Below are 14,652 nucleotides of genomic sequence, written 5' to 3' on the forward strand. Positions count from 1 at the left end.
CCTTTATTTCTTCAAAATAAAATCTCAAACTGAGGTTATGCATCAATTGCAGCAGCTTCTCAAAACAGATTTAGAGAAACTAATCAACAGAACGCAAAGTTGGTTAAGGTAATTATCAATACAAATTACACAAACCAATATGTTAGTGCATTCACAAGCGAACTGGAAATTCAACAGAACCAGTTATATCCTACTGAGAATGACATTTCACTTTGGAGCAAGAAGTAACTGTCACTATGCCCCACCATGCAGTATGATCTATGAAATGAAGGGACAAGAAATAAATGTGAGCTCACCATAAGGAAGCATATCCTGCAGAGTCTGGGACTACACAAGTCATCCACGTCCAGCAGACTAGTTCTGGTACCCATCTGGACAGAAAAGGGGTATCTGAACTGCTTTGGTGAACAATTGCTCGAGGAGCTTTTCTACCAGCACAGCAATCACTACTCCTGTCCTATCTGACTCAAAGGGATGCCACCTTCCAGCTCACATTAAGCCTCTTACCTTTAGGTTGCAACATTTCCACATAAGGGGGACCTACAGCCCTATACACCAGTTGCACCTTACAGTTGTCTGTCTTTACTTGTACATCTCTGAAAGAAAAAGGAATTAAACACAAAGAACCTGATGGAGACCAGCAGTGTCTAACTACAAACATCTCCGTGGAGAGCAATGCCACATTGACTTCCAAAGAAGGTGGACCTTTGTCAAGTACCTCCCTTCAACCTCAGCCCAGCTCAAGGCTGCTGGCACTAACTAATCTTTAGAAAAATTCATCTTCTGGACACTCCACGACACTGCTCTTGGCAAATGTCTCATTGTTTGAGGGTTTTTATTATTATTTCTTAAACAATGAGGGGGAAGGAACATGGTGGAGGAGGGATGAGGTTTGAATACATAAAGAGCAGAAGAGTAGTATGCTTTGACCTTTCTTCTAAAATGGGTCACACTTTTAAGCATAATATGCCACCACCAAATAAGGCAGACAATTAGCCTCTGTTTAAAATAAAACGTGTTGCAATTGCTACCACTATTATCAAAACAGAGGCTCATTTATAGCAGCTAGGAAAAAGGCAAGAGAGAAAGGCTGGGCTGAGAGGAGCTAGGACAATACCTGTGGACAGGGAAGTATGGGAGATGAGCTCTGACAATACCTCAGAAATAAACACAAGACATACAGAATATGAAAGATTAAACCAGTAACACGTGCTCTCATCTGTTTAAAGGAAGAGGAAAGGAGAAAAGATGACAGGTGGGAAAGAGGAAAGGATTAATCTAGAAATAAAACTCATTAGTAGTCCCTCTCCCATCATAGTGAGGAAAGCAACCTTTGCCTCACCACTGTTCAATGGGAAGGAAGGCTATGTACACATGAAATCCATGACTTCAGAGCTTCCTCTCCCCCTCCCATGGAGGGATCTAAATCAGGTCTTTGTCTGGAAAAGAAGGGAGAGGTTTTCTTAAAATGAAACAAAGGGCATCCTTCTCTCTGCTATCCCTTGAGGTAAGACAGAATGAGCATGATCTTGCTGCATTTTGACACACCGAGAGTTACCAAATCCTCTCTATCACTGCGTATTCCCTTTACTTTATTTAATAAATGAAATCTCATCAACTTATCCTTCTTCTATTATCACTGCTGACATCAATCTGATAATATTGGCTTGGCGTGGAATCGTGCTATTATATGTCCTCTTGATATTTAATTTAAGAGAAACGTCTGCAGTGGGGTGAATATGTGAAGCAAGCTTTTTATTACTGGCAGCAGTAAGGACGCTGGGAGTGAATTAGACATTCATCTTAGTCAGGGCCAATCTAGTGGCTCAGAAGAGGTTTTCTTCTTAACCCTCTCCTAACTGTTCAATAGCGGCAGGTAACGGCTGCTCCAGTCAATAACTGCGTTCATTTGTCTTGGAAAATTCATTTCTACATGGATATAAACGCTGTGAAGAAGTGCTAAGCGTCTGGGAGGTTAAAGCAAGGTTCTTCGAGAATTTTCATCGTAAGCTCTGAGATAGTAGGAAGAGCACTGGTCTAAATGTCCATCAATTAATCAAGAAGCAACACAGCTTCCAAAGACAAACACACAAACTTACTGCAAGAAGCAATTAAGGCAGTATCATCAGGATACAGACCCCATAGACAGAAGGTTTCAAACACAGCACGATGGCTACTAGCTAGCTGCTGCTGACAGGTTCCCTTTTTGGAAGAGTAATTACGGACTCAGTATTGGAAAGCAAGTGAAAGCTGGAAGATGTGTATGTATTTGCTAGTCCTTCCACCCAGCTGAAAAGTCAGACTAGCCAAGTGGAGATACAACTTTAATGCTTTAGGACTTGGCAGCTCTTTAGACTAGTGCAAAATCAGTAATTCCACAGTGAGTACCACACCATCACTTGGCTTTACTGGGTAGAGCAGCAATACCAGATGGAGTTAAGAGCAAGATCCTCTTTTTACCTTTTACTCTGGGAAACCATTCAAGCTGTGAAAAAAAATCAAGATAGAGGCTGATGGTATCTAAACCTAGACATTTTGATACCTCTGATCAGAAAATGAAAAACAAAGACATGCAGGGTCTCTCATATAAGCCAACTTTAGAGTAGCTAGCTCCAGTACACAGCTGCAAGCAGCAATCTAAATGGGGCAGCAACCTGCAATTTCCTGTGGGCTGCAAAATCCAACAACTGGATTAGCTGCTTTCTGCTGCATTATTTGACTAAGACCAGTGACTGAGCTACCTTGAGCAAGCCACATTAGTCACCACTGTCACTAAAATGCAGACAGCCTCAGAGGTCAGCAATGAGGTGCACAGGCAGCACTGTGAGCAAAACCCAGGGCACACAGCAGGAGTTTCTGTGTGTCAGGAAGGAATCAGAGACATGTCATATAGCTGTTTAGCATGTTTATATATCCAGGGTACATTACATGCATTTCACACTAAGCTCAGTGATGCTTTGGTCACATAAATGTGGTGTGCTGCCATGCTGTACTGTACATGTATAAAAACCGGTAAGTGGTTAACTGACCTGTAAAACTGCATTCTCCCTTGGGTGGCAGTTGGCTCTGATGGTTTCTCTTTAACATGTCAGAAAAATAACTCCAGACAGATGCAATAAACAGCACATAGAAAGGTTTCATCCTCTCTCATTATTGCATCCTTGACATTTACAGCAGAAAATTAAACACAATTGAAGCATTTCATTCACATACAGCAAACTCATCAGCACACAACAAACAGCCAGGAAAGCTAACTTTCAGCATAGGCTGCAGGATGCTGCACTATCACAAAGCAAACACTATGGCCTCACTATAACCTATGGGATTCCCTGATCCTGCACGTCAGCTTGATAATCTGGCTTGAATGAAAAAGGGAAGAGTCATGTTGCAGCTGTTTGGCAAGAGAAATAAGAGATGGAAGAAGCTTAATAGATTACTATTTAAGCTACATAACCTAGCACACCGTAAACAAACTGCATGCCTCATGAGGCTAAACTAATGTGATCAGGAAGGAAATATATCTGATCACCCTCATGTATTCAGTGCTCATCAGGCTTTGCCACTGATCTGGATGGAATACAAGGCTTGTAGGAGTAAGTAACATATTGTGTAGAGCAAGAGGAGACGGACTAAAAGGGAAGGTGAAACCTCCTGACAATTTTCATGAGAATAGGAGCACTACCTCAAAATTTCAGCCAAAGCAGTTGTATTCCTGTCTTTCTAAACCCTTCCCATATGCCTTGTCACATTGTCTGCAGCACACTACTTCACAGCTGCAATATTTCCCCTCTCTTTTTCTCCCCCTTCACAGCTGCATTTCAGTAATAGGTCACCCAATTCTCTTTTTCCCTACCTTGTCCATGGAAGTGCCTAATGAATGCATATTTATAAAGTACTATGAGTTTCTGAGTGACTCTGTCATCCTACAAAATTTGTCACTGAAGTACTTCCCAATCTCCATTCCTGTTTCGACAGTTTGTTTGAAGCTGCCACACAATTCCCCACTGCAATCCATGCACTCAGTGCACCCTTGCCCTTTCCAGGGCAGACACTTCCTTTCTTTCCAATCACAGATATGCAGAAGCTGTTCTGAAATCTTCTCCTGTGTAAGTAGTTAGATTCTATCACTGAGAACAAAAGTTAACACAAATGTCCAAATCTCAAGTGTCAGCAACTTGTTGTGCCACTGTACTGCATTCAGTGAAAACAGCCTGACTTGACCACTTTTTCTTCATCAAACAAAAAAAACCCCCAAATCCAAACTCTAAAACATACAGATTGAAGTGGAAAATAACTAAAATTTAGCAGTTTTCTGTAACAACCTCTAATTTTGCAAATCCAACAACAATCTCTCTGTTTCGGTGATGAAATTGATGCAAAGAGATTGTGTGACCCAACCAAAGCTGGTTCCAGCTCTCTACCTTACTCCAATGTATCACAAACTCTCTTGTCCTCCTACATGGTTTATCCTCACACACAAGTGGTCATTTCCCATTTGACCAATGGGTCATCCTAAAAGACTTCGATTTATATTTTATTGTGCTTTGCCAAGTGCAGTTTCAACCAAATTTAACTTGCTTCCCTAGCACCACGTAAGCGGCAAGCACTGCGGTTTTGGTGGTGGGCTGTGGGTCTTTGGGGGAGGAGAAGGGTAGCAATATGCAAAAAACTGTACAAAACCATATAAAGTTAAATGATCCTCATCCTACTGAACCTGCAAATGCAATAACTAATCATCCCTATTAGCATTCTGCATAGCAGATGGCAAGTGGTTTGGAATAATGAGAGACTTTTCCCCACAAGTGGATAATTCCAATGTACATTTGGATGTAAATTCTTTACTGATTATGATGGTAGAATACTGAGTTATGAGAAACTGCCAGTTTGGAAGATGAAAGGAAAACTACTGCCTCTTCCTTAACTTCTGTATCGCTTGGCAAGTGAACAGAACTGGATCTCCTGCCCACAAAGCCATGCACCATTTTTTCCAAAGATGCCAAGCTACTAAAAGTTGACTAGCAAAGATGAAGAGCCTAAAGTTAGCAGCAAAATGGTCTCTGGAAGCCAAGCAGGAATGAGTCAGAATCTTGTTGCTGGAAGGAGTTCTCTGAATCAGAAAGGAAGCTGGCTCAGCTCCCACAAGGCAGAAAAGCAATATAGCAAGCAATAACTGGATCTGAAAACAACACACAGCCCAACAAGTGACCTGAATAGGGATTTTCTTTCTTCAGATAAAAAACAACATCTAAAAACTGGTTAAGATCTCAGGTCAGGAAGTGAATGCATGCAGCTTACAGAATGTATGCAGCACTGGCCCTAAGAATATATGGGTTGTGGTAGTGCTATAATATCTGGGAGCTAGCTGGGGAACTGTCTGCTGGGAGAATGTTGGGGCCATATTCTTTGTTGGTCTATTAAACCCCTCCCCCAAAAGTATTCTAAAGTAAGTAACTGAAGATGTGATATGCTGATTTCATATAACCGCCAGACATGAGGGACAGACAGGTTCAGTAAATTTCTCCTGTGAGATGATCTCGTAATGATGTCAGACTGCTAATGAATGTTCTTTTTAAAAGAAAACCCTGACCACTCATTTGAACAGCAGTTACTTTTCTAAAATGCCACTAAGCACTGTACAATGTCCCTAAAGTTTATGCCAGACTACACAAAGGGGTATCAGTGACGGACAAAAATATGAGTTCGTTAGTATATTCTGCACTGACCGAGTGGCATATCCTGTTAAAGATGTGGAAACAAAATTTGAGAGCAGAATGAAGCTGCCAGCATCAAAGCTTAGGTGGGATCTGAAGCTAAACAGTCACCTTATTAAAAAAATCCCTTTGCTTCTGCCCACATGCTCTAACCTTCAAAACCATAGTGCACCCTTTTACCATGCTGTGCAATTTGCTGAGTACTGACTCAGCAAGATCACCATTAAGCAGTTACTCATCCTGCAGAGAACGTCAATAATGGTGCTTTCAAGGAACACACACACAAAGCCTTGCGAAGTCTGTTTTTGGGGGGAGGTTGGGATTTTTTTCTTTTTTTGTTTTTAAATAAATATTCTAATTTCAAGAAGTCCTCAGAGAATTGGAAAAATCCTTATAGAAAATAATTTAGATAACATAGTTTTAAGTTTGGAGAAGAGCACAGGAAATGTCTCAGATGAGTTAATAAGACCCATGCCTACTTGAGGCACTTGTTCCATTGAGCTGTTAGTGGCACTCACAGTCAGCACAACGCTGAGTTCTCTTCAAAGAATCAATATTTGTCCCCCAACAAGCAAGTGCTCCTGTCTTCCAAATGCCACTTTTGGGGGCCAAATTAGTTACGATTGTGGTTGGTGTGGTATGTCTACGTCCCAGACGGGCAGGCAAGAGACACTTTTGGGACTAACAAGGAAAAGAAAAGGATAGGAAGGAAGAACCAACCCCAGCAAGGTCCTCTCACAGTAGGCTAAGTACCAGTTGATCTTGAGATTCCAACAGCTGATGAGACCCCATAGCCTAGAAACCTATTTTATCAGAGTAACTTCATGAACTATCAAAATCCCACCAAATAAATAAATATTAAAATAAATTAAGTCATTGAAGCCTGGACTGATGGCAGAGATGGTTTTTCTGTCCCTTTGTAAGGGAGGAAAGGATCTCAGTCTCTCATTGGCTAACAACATCAAACACCAGCAACTTCCTCTGCGCAGATGGATCACCACACAATGGAAGGTGTCCACAGCCGTCCTGCCACAGTCCTTATTTTCTCCGAAGATGGAGATACAGAAGCTCTGACCTACAGAACAAACTGTTTCTCTCCTCAAATTTCTCCCACTGGTACTTGCCTTTGGTCTCTGCTATCATTCCTCCATCACTCCAGGAGAGGACTCTGACTCAACAGTAAGTAAAGACATTTTGCACAGTGCATATAATCCAGAATCAGGAATACAATTACTGTTCAAAATAGCAACATTGCCCTTGAAATCAGTTGCTACTGAATTAATGACCAGATTGTTAGGAGTGTTACCTCAACTTTGCCTTAGGCTGCTAATTAGCAAACAAGTCATTAATTCACTGGTAACAAGTGGTTTCTCAGGCATTATTGCTTCTGACATCTTTAATTCACCACTCTTTCTGGAAAACTTCCCCAGACAACTTTAACCTCAATCCTCTACAAACCAACCCTGTGCCACTACCACCAGCTCACTATACAACACACATGCTGGAAGACAGAGGGAGAAAACCACAGCAGGAATAAGCTGAGCTGGGTCATTAATTAATATTCATGATACTTTCCCAACTCAGGCCAAGGGGAGGGGGGACCAAAGGCACAAGAAGTTCTGAACTTTGGTGTGGACCTGTCATTACATCTAAATACACAATAAAATGCTATGAAACCTGGAGAAATCTTGCTTCCACGATGGTACACAGTAGAATATGTAATTCCCAATCTGAAGGCAGAGATCTGCTTCTATTTTCACTGCATTTTCCATGATAAAGAGCTTTGAACTGAAGTATTTCATGTACTCTGATGCACAAAGTATGTCTGAGGTTTGTTTTAACAGCTGCACAAATATCCACGCTTTTGAAAACAATCTGAATTTGGCCTGCCAACAAACCCTGATCTAAGGGTTTTATAATGGCAACATTACTACAGAATACAAGTGCTTTCCATGTAAAAATCGATAGCAATAGAAACATCCCTAATAGACTACCTGCAGTCTTTGGCACCTCTTACTTTGCTATTCCAGTCTTTGCTATTCAGGTCTTACTTTACAAATTCCCAAGTTCTACCAATGTACCTTTGAAGAAATGCTCTTGCAATTTTGAAAAGATATATTAATATTTCACACCAGTTTTTCAGCACTAACAGAACTGCAATCTCAGTTCATTAGACTGATTTATTAGTCATCCCTCATCATGCATGAGAGGAAAGATGATACTGTGAACACTAGATTAGAACATCATTTGACTAACTGGGCAAAAGGAAAGTCTTATTTAGAACCGGCATCTTAGTAATCCTCAAGAACTGAACTTCAGAAAGAAGATTTGACAGCTTGGATAAAGTATACAATCTAGTAAATTTTCAAGATTTAAAAATCGGTTCAAAAAAGAATAATCTGGCCCAACTGGAACATTTACACAAATCCGTTACACATATTCAACTTCTATTACCACATAACATATTCCTAAAGTAGCAGAGGAACATACCTTGCTTGGAAATCAATGCTTTGGTACAAACAGTTGGTTAACAACAGGCCTTCCAGAATTCATAAAGAAAATGTTTACATGCTAATGTAAATGAGTGAAAATCTTTGTGAAGCCGAACTGAAAATGATCAGAAAGTTTTTCTTTCAGTAAAATTCACACCATGTAAAATGACACAAAAGTCAAAATTGACCCATCTGCTCTTTTATGCTCTTTTGAAATAATTTTGGGGAAACTCATGCCTTATAGTCTCTTACAGCAATATTCCAATTTCCTACTAAGAGCAACTTTATAAACATGAGAAACAGCAAAGCTTTGACTAGTAACTCATCTCTTTAAATAAAGATTACGTGAAATGGACTCAGCGCAGACAGAAGTAGGAACAACTGGCACAAACCAAGCACTGAGGGAAGAACAGGACTGGGATGGAGCCAAACCATTTTCTGTGAAGGTACCACCATTGCAGGGCACAAAAGCACTATGTTGAGATAAGGCTGGGGAAGAGCTCCCAGCAGTAATCAGTCTTTTATTCCTGAAACCTCTTAAATCCCTATTGCAGAGGCTCTTAATTTCAACAGTGAATTAATCATTTATCTAATCTAATGACAAGACAAATCCCAGAGCAATTTTGTTTGAAAACTATGATGTCTTTACCCTTCTTCTCCTTGGGCTTCATGACTGTCCACATAATAACTATTTCAGAGCTTGACTCCTGGGCACAGCCCTTTGTTGAAATACCTGAGGTCTCATAGTCGATTTCAAGATTAATAAACTCAAGTACTACCAACTATCTTATAAACTTTCCAGATCTACACAAACAAGAAAAAAAAAAGAATAAAAAAAGAAAAGGTAGTTCCTCTAGGTTCCAGTTAGTGTTGCCATTTTAATTGAGGGGCCATCAGCATCATAAAATCTTGCGCAATTCAATAAAACTCTCATTTCCCCGAGTACTGAAAGCACACCATAAATTCCCGATTCCCAGCACACAGTCCATCTATGAACTTTCTGCCCCTACCCTCATTGAGTAAGTGTGGCTCTCTACTCCACATTCAGCTCAGGATGATACTTACTACTTGCCAGTTTCTCTAATGTAATCACCTTAGATACTCATGTCCATTAAGTTTAAGTATCTTAGGACCATTAAATGGAACTCTTAGATACTAAGTCCCATATGGAGTAAATCTCTTTGGCGGTTTCTCCATTGGAAAGCTGCCTTGGATTCAAGGCTGATCTCTATCAGGATAAGATACCGACATTCTTTATGCACTCCTTGATAACAGCGCAAAGCATATGCAGTCCTCTCAGTACAACATGCAAAGCAACACAGCCACCAGTAAGCAGCTTCAGAAACAGTTCTGCAAACTATAAGGAGATCTCAGAGGGAAACTCAGCTTCAGAACAATTTTATCTTTTAACAGCTTCCTAATCCCTTCACCCCACTCCCGCAGCTTTACCTTTTAGAGAGAGTCACACCCCCACCCATAGCCAATTCTTGCATCCAAATTTCACAACTACAAAAATAAAATAAAAACGTGATAAGACAACCTTCACAAAAGAAAACAAATCAAATTTTAAAAACCAGCATTTTGAGGATAAATCTAGAGTGCCTGCACTAAGCCATAGCCTCTTTACTGATGTTTTTTTCCTACCCCTTAACAGATTCAGGGACTGTAATAACATTTAATCCTCAGAAGCTAATCTAAATGTAACACTCAAAAGAAGACAAAGACAACGCAACAGAAAAAAAATTTGGCCACTGCCTTTTGGGAGTGCTGCTTTATCCCCGGAGCGAGTGCATTAATAGAGCTTGGAATGAAATGCCATTTTATTCTCTGTAGCAGGGAGGGGATTAGCAAGTTGTCTTCTCTAAACCTAGTCTGAGTCATGGCTCTATGAACACTGAGAAAAGGATGTGGAACGAAGTGAAGGGCAGGGAGCACTGGCTTTTTATTTACACGCTGCTTCCTTTGTGGGTGGTTACTGATGTGCACAGTTTGCTAAACAGGGAAGGAAGGGGGAAAAAAGTTCTAGGTCCCCAGACTTTAATTTTGTTGGTTAACAAAAGAGAAAAATAATAACGCACCAATTATAACAGCATCATTGAGACAATATGTCCATGGCAACTGTCCAATTCACCACAGCATATAAGCAACAAGGGCAAGTTGCTTAAGGTGCTGAAAGCTGTGCTCAGTGGTTTCTTGTTGCTAGGGTCTTCTCTCTGGGAGAAAGAAACAGGTTGGACAGAGCCCAGAACAAAGGAGGAGACTGTGGTAGGAACAATGCGGAGACAGGAGCAGGCTGAGTTCAGGTGAAGAGATGAGGAACAAAGTCCATTGCACGAGTCAGGCCATGCAGGCATCAAGCCTAGCATCCTACCTTGAAGTAGAAACCAAGAGCTAATGACTGTGTTGGTGATTTAATATGAAGCTCAGCACTAAGTATTTAACTTCTGTTTCTATACAAAGGGAGATAGGAAGGTTTACCTGTCTACCTCACAGACATGCTGTGAAGGGTCACTGGTGGAAAGCTTGTACAATATTCTTAAGTCCTGCAGCACTTGATGATTACTAAGGAGAGGAAATAGTCCGTGGAACACTTGACCATTTGTGCAGAGCTGTAGGTGTTGATAACAGAATTACAAAAGTCAATAATTGCCAACAAAACACCGTTTTTTTGTTTCAGTTCTTTCTTATCTTTGCTTCAACATGGACTCTGAAAAACAGGGTACTCGCTGTAGAAACAGCCCCAGCTCTACTCCCCTCTTCCTCCATCAGCTATGCTGATACACAATGGCAGAAGACAACAAATACAGAGTATATCAGTCTCACAAGGCACAAGCACCAGGGGCAGGTCAAAGAGTTCAGTGAAACAGGGATGATATAAGCTAGGGAAGAGACACTATGGGAAGGAGATGCACTCTCCTCTGCAGATGGAGAAAGTGCCACTCCTGCTTTTGTTTTGTTACAGGAGCTGTCATGGTCCAGCACTGGCAGCAGGCAGACCTGCACTTCATTCATGCTTTGGCTATATTCCAGTTCACGTAATTTTGCTGGAGTGTCAGTTTATTCCTGCCAACCAAGCTACTAGATCTGCATAAATCAGTCTTACCTATCCTAGCACTTTCTGTGCTTGTATGTCTAATATGAAAGCGCAAAACAGGATAAGCAAACTATTGTTTCTACTGAAGTCACAGGATCTTGTAATTTATTACCATAAACAGGCTGTAGAAGGACCTGCATGTACAACACCTAACGGACCTCATAACATGCAGACTTCAAGTCCTACCAATTAAGAATGAATGCCAATGTACGAAGGAATTTTCCCTGACCCTGTCCCAGCCTTATCATGACCCACACACGAGGCATGTGCACCCTTTAGAGTGTTTGTACAGTGTGTTGTACACCGAGGCAACAATTCCAAAAATGATCACTGCGTACTGCTGTAAGAGGCACGTACACTGCACGCTGATGGGGTAAAGCAATGATTCTTCCCCCATGTACAATTTTCAAAGGGCATTCTCAATCCCGCATCGTGCACACCAACACACAGCTCAGTGCAATCCTAGCTATTGCTGGCAATTTCTACTGTAAAGGAACAGAAAGTACGATGTTCACCTTCTCCCTCAGTTTAACTAGTGCCACAATCTGCCCCTTTATGATGGCTCAAATTCATATAGCCTTTAAATAGAAAGGCATTGTACAATAAGGCCAGAAGCCAGGGACTGTCAGGTGATGAAGGCTCAAAGAAAAGGGGAAGGAACCCCTGACAGACCATAAACACATTTTCTAAATTTTGAAAGAAAGAAGTCATTAGCATTTGCATCGGTCTCAGCCACCAGCCTTTATGAGAAGTGGTTGCATTCCTGAGTTTCCTACATTAGCAGTCTTCATCTCCACAAGAAACAGACGAGACCAAGTGTAACTGAAACCTCAGGAACCAAACTTAAGACTACTATAAAAAAAAAAAGGTTACTTACAGTCTGTAAGAGCAAGTAAAGAACATAATCTAAGGTCCCAATCTCTTCCTTTACAAAGTCACAAGGATAAATCATTGCTACATGTGTTCCCAACAACTGATCGCACATCTGCAGAAGCAAATCCAAGAAAAGACTGAACTGATCAAAGACTGTCAGAACTTTGCGTCCTATGAATTTTTTAAATGTTATTTAAAAGCAGAATTTAGAATGCTGCTATGGAAAACCGCATGAAAATGCATGCAATGTTTTAGCTTCCTTGTTTTGGCTTCTTTAGCAACTTATTGCTTGACTGTCCAAACAAAAATGTGAAATTACAACAGGTTATGTGATGCTTTGGCAGCCAAACATAATTTTATATAAAGACAGTACAATATACTGCACACCCCACTAACATATTCATCACTACTATATTATCTATTTATGCAATTAAGTATCATACTGTCTGGACTGGACCCAACTGGACTACATATGTTGCTACTCCAGTTTACTGCATGTTGGCCAACTGTTTACCCAACTGAGATCTGAGTGCTGCTCTTGACAGTGTAATTGCTTTGGACTCATTAATATTAAAGAATTATAGAAAATATTTTTTCTTGGACAGCTGTTAGTGCATGTGGAACAATAAGCTATATAACACTACTGGCAAATACAAATGGAATTTAGACACTAAATATGCTCATGATAAAAAGACAACATTAAGGTCCACTAATTGTGCCAAGGCCAATAAAAAAGGTCAGAAGAATCATTGCACCCATTCTAAGAAAACATTCATGATAATTACAACTCTATTTTGATTGAAATTTACAGGGCTAAGATTTAGACTGTTTACCTTTTTCTTCTCCAGACAATGAAAACTTTAGAAGTGGTGCCATTCTTCCTACTCCCATGCACTAGCCCAATGCTGCAACATGTAGGTTAAATACACTGCGTCAAAGTTTGAACAGATTAAACATGTTCCATTGCCATTTTGAAAAGCTTCGTAAATATTCCTATTTAATGTGAATTTTCTAAGTCCATGTCTTCTCCCTCATTCTCCCTTGAAAGGTCTAACAACTTAATACTAAATTTTGTCAAGCTTGGCACAGAAAGAGAAAAGTGCTAGCTTACAACTCCTCAGCCCCCTAAATACCTGACAGGAGGTACCTTCGCACTCCGTTTACAGCAATATCCAGAAGCTACACACAGAGCATTATGAAATGCAACTGGAACTGCTGAAAAGAACAAAAATGGGTCCTCACTTTATCCACTCCTCTGCCTTGGTGGCTGCCTCCTGGTACTGCTCAGATGTCAGCTTGTAGATCTCTGCGTTCTGAAACAAAGAATATAATGCTCAGCTCTAAAAATTAAAGGCACCTCAGATCTTATCCCATCACAAAGTTATCTCCTATAATTAATAACGATTTTCAACAACAAACAGCATATTCAGTTCAAAGAACACAAAAAAGGCTTAAAAGTTGATTATTTTCAGCAAAATGCATCAAGGCCACAACATGTCCTCCATTCGTGCTTCACCTTTGCGAAGGGAAAGAGGGGGAAAAGGTCGCTAACAACCAACCGTCAGCTTTGATTATTCCATGTAACCACAAAAACAAGGTGTTTCCAGCACCGAGTTATTTTGAGTTGGGTTGTGTTTTGTTCTCTTTTTTCATTAATTGCTGTGAAGGATCTTGTAAGTTACTGACGTGCAAGTATCAAAATTGGCTGCTAGCACTGGAAAATCCATTTTACATTTCAGTGTTCTACTTAGGTTACTTATTCTTTAAAAGAAAATTATGCAGCCTGTTTCCCTTTTAACAACATAGGGAGGCGTATCAGGTATCAGTTAAGGCACTGCCAAACAGAGTCTGGAGTGTCTTGCTGCAGGGCTTAAGAGGTTTGCATTAAATTCTCCTGAGTTTGCACAGAAAGAGTTTTAGTTCACAACTGCTCGGCTGCTGAACATGGAGGATAAATTCCTTCTCTCGGCTGCACTTACAAGCCTCCCAAGTACAAACAGCAGAAGGGAATGGCTGCACACCCCCAGCGACTTCGCTGCAAGGTCTTGTGTCACTAAACTGCTGATAAAGCTGCTTCAGGCAAAGCCTCTGGACTTTATACTGAAATAGCTGCAATTGCCTCACTCAAAGCTCATCTGCAAGGCCCTTAGTCTGAAAAGGCACATGCAGAAAATATGCAATAATCAATCAAAAAGTGACAAAATGGTATTGAAAGCGAGGACAGCTACTCATTTAGGGCTGGTTCTAGCTGCTATCTCGTCTCTCCCCAAATATGGCCATTTTATATAGAAAACTATTCTTGCCCTTCTTCATTTATTTTCCCATAAATGCAGCTGTGGTCCTGCGCATGATGAGACGACACATATTGTTCAGTGGTTAGAAAAAGAAAAGGACAGATATAACTCAAGTTCTATCAGCAGTTCTGCCACTTGTGCAATCTTGGGCAAGTCACCATTTTCCATCTGCAAGCGAAGGATAACAG

General features: G+C 40.6%; 1 protein-coding gene across 2 annotated transcripts in view; it reads right to left on the reverse strand.

Annotated features, from left to right (window-relative positions):
* CHCHD6 (coiled-coil-helix-coiled-coil-helix domain containing 6) overlaps positions 1–14,652 on the reverse strand; it is a 115,852-nt gene that overhangs the window by 40,497 nt on the left and 60,703 nt on the right. For both annotated transcript variants that reach the window (XM_069812163.1, XM_069812164.1), the window contains one exon: positions 13,413–13,483. In XM_069812163.1, the coding sequence (XP_069668264.1) occupies positions 13,413–13,483 (71 nt within the window). The remainder of the gene's footprint in view (positions 1–13,412; positions 13,484–14,652) is intronic.

This window comes from Haliaeetus albicilla, chromosome 24 (assembly GCF_947461875.1).
Source record: "Haliaeetus albicilla chromosome 24, bHalAlb1.1, whole genome shotgun sequence".
Taxonomy (NCBI): Eukaryota; Metazoa; Chordata; class Aves; order Accipitriformes; family Accipitridae; genus Haliaeetus; species Haliaeetus albicilla.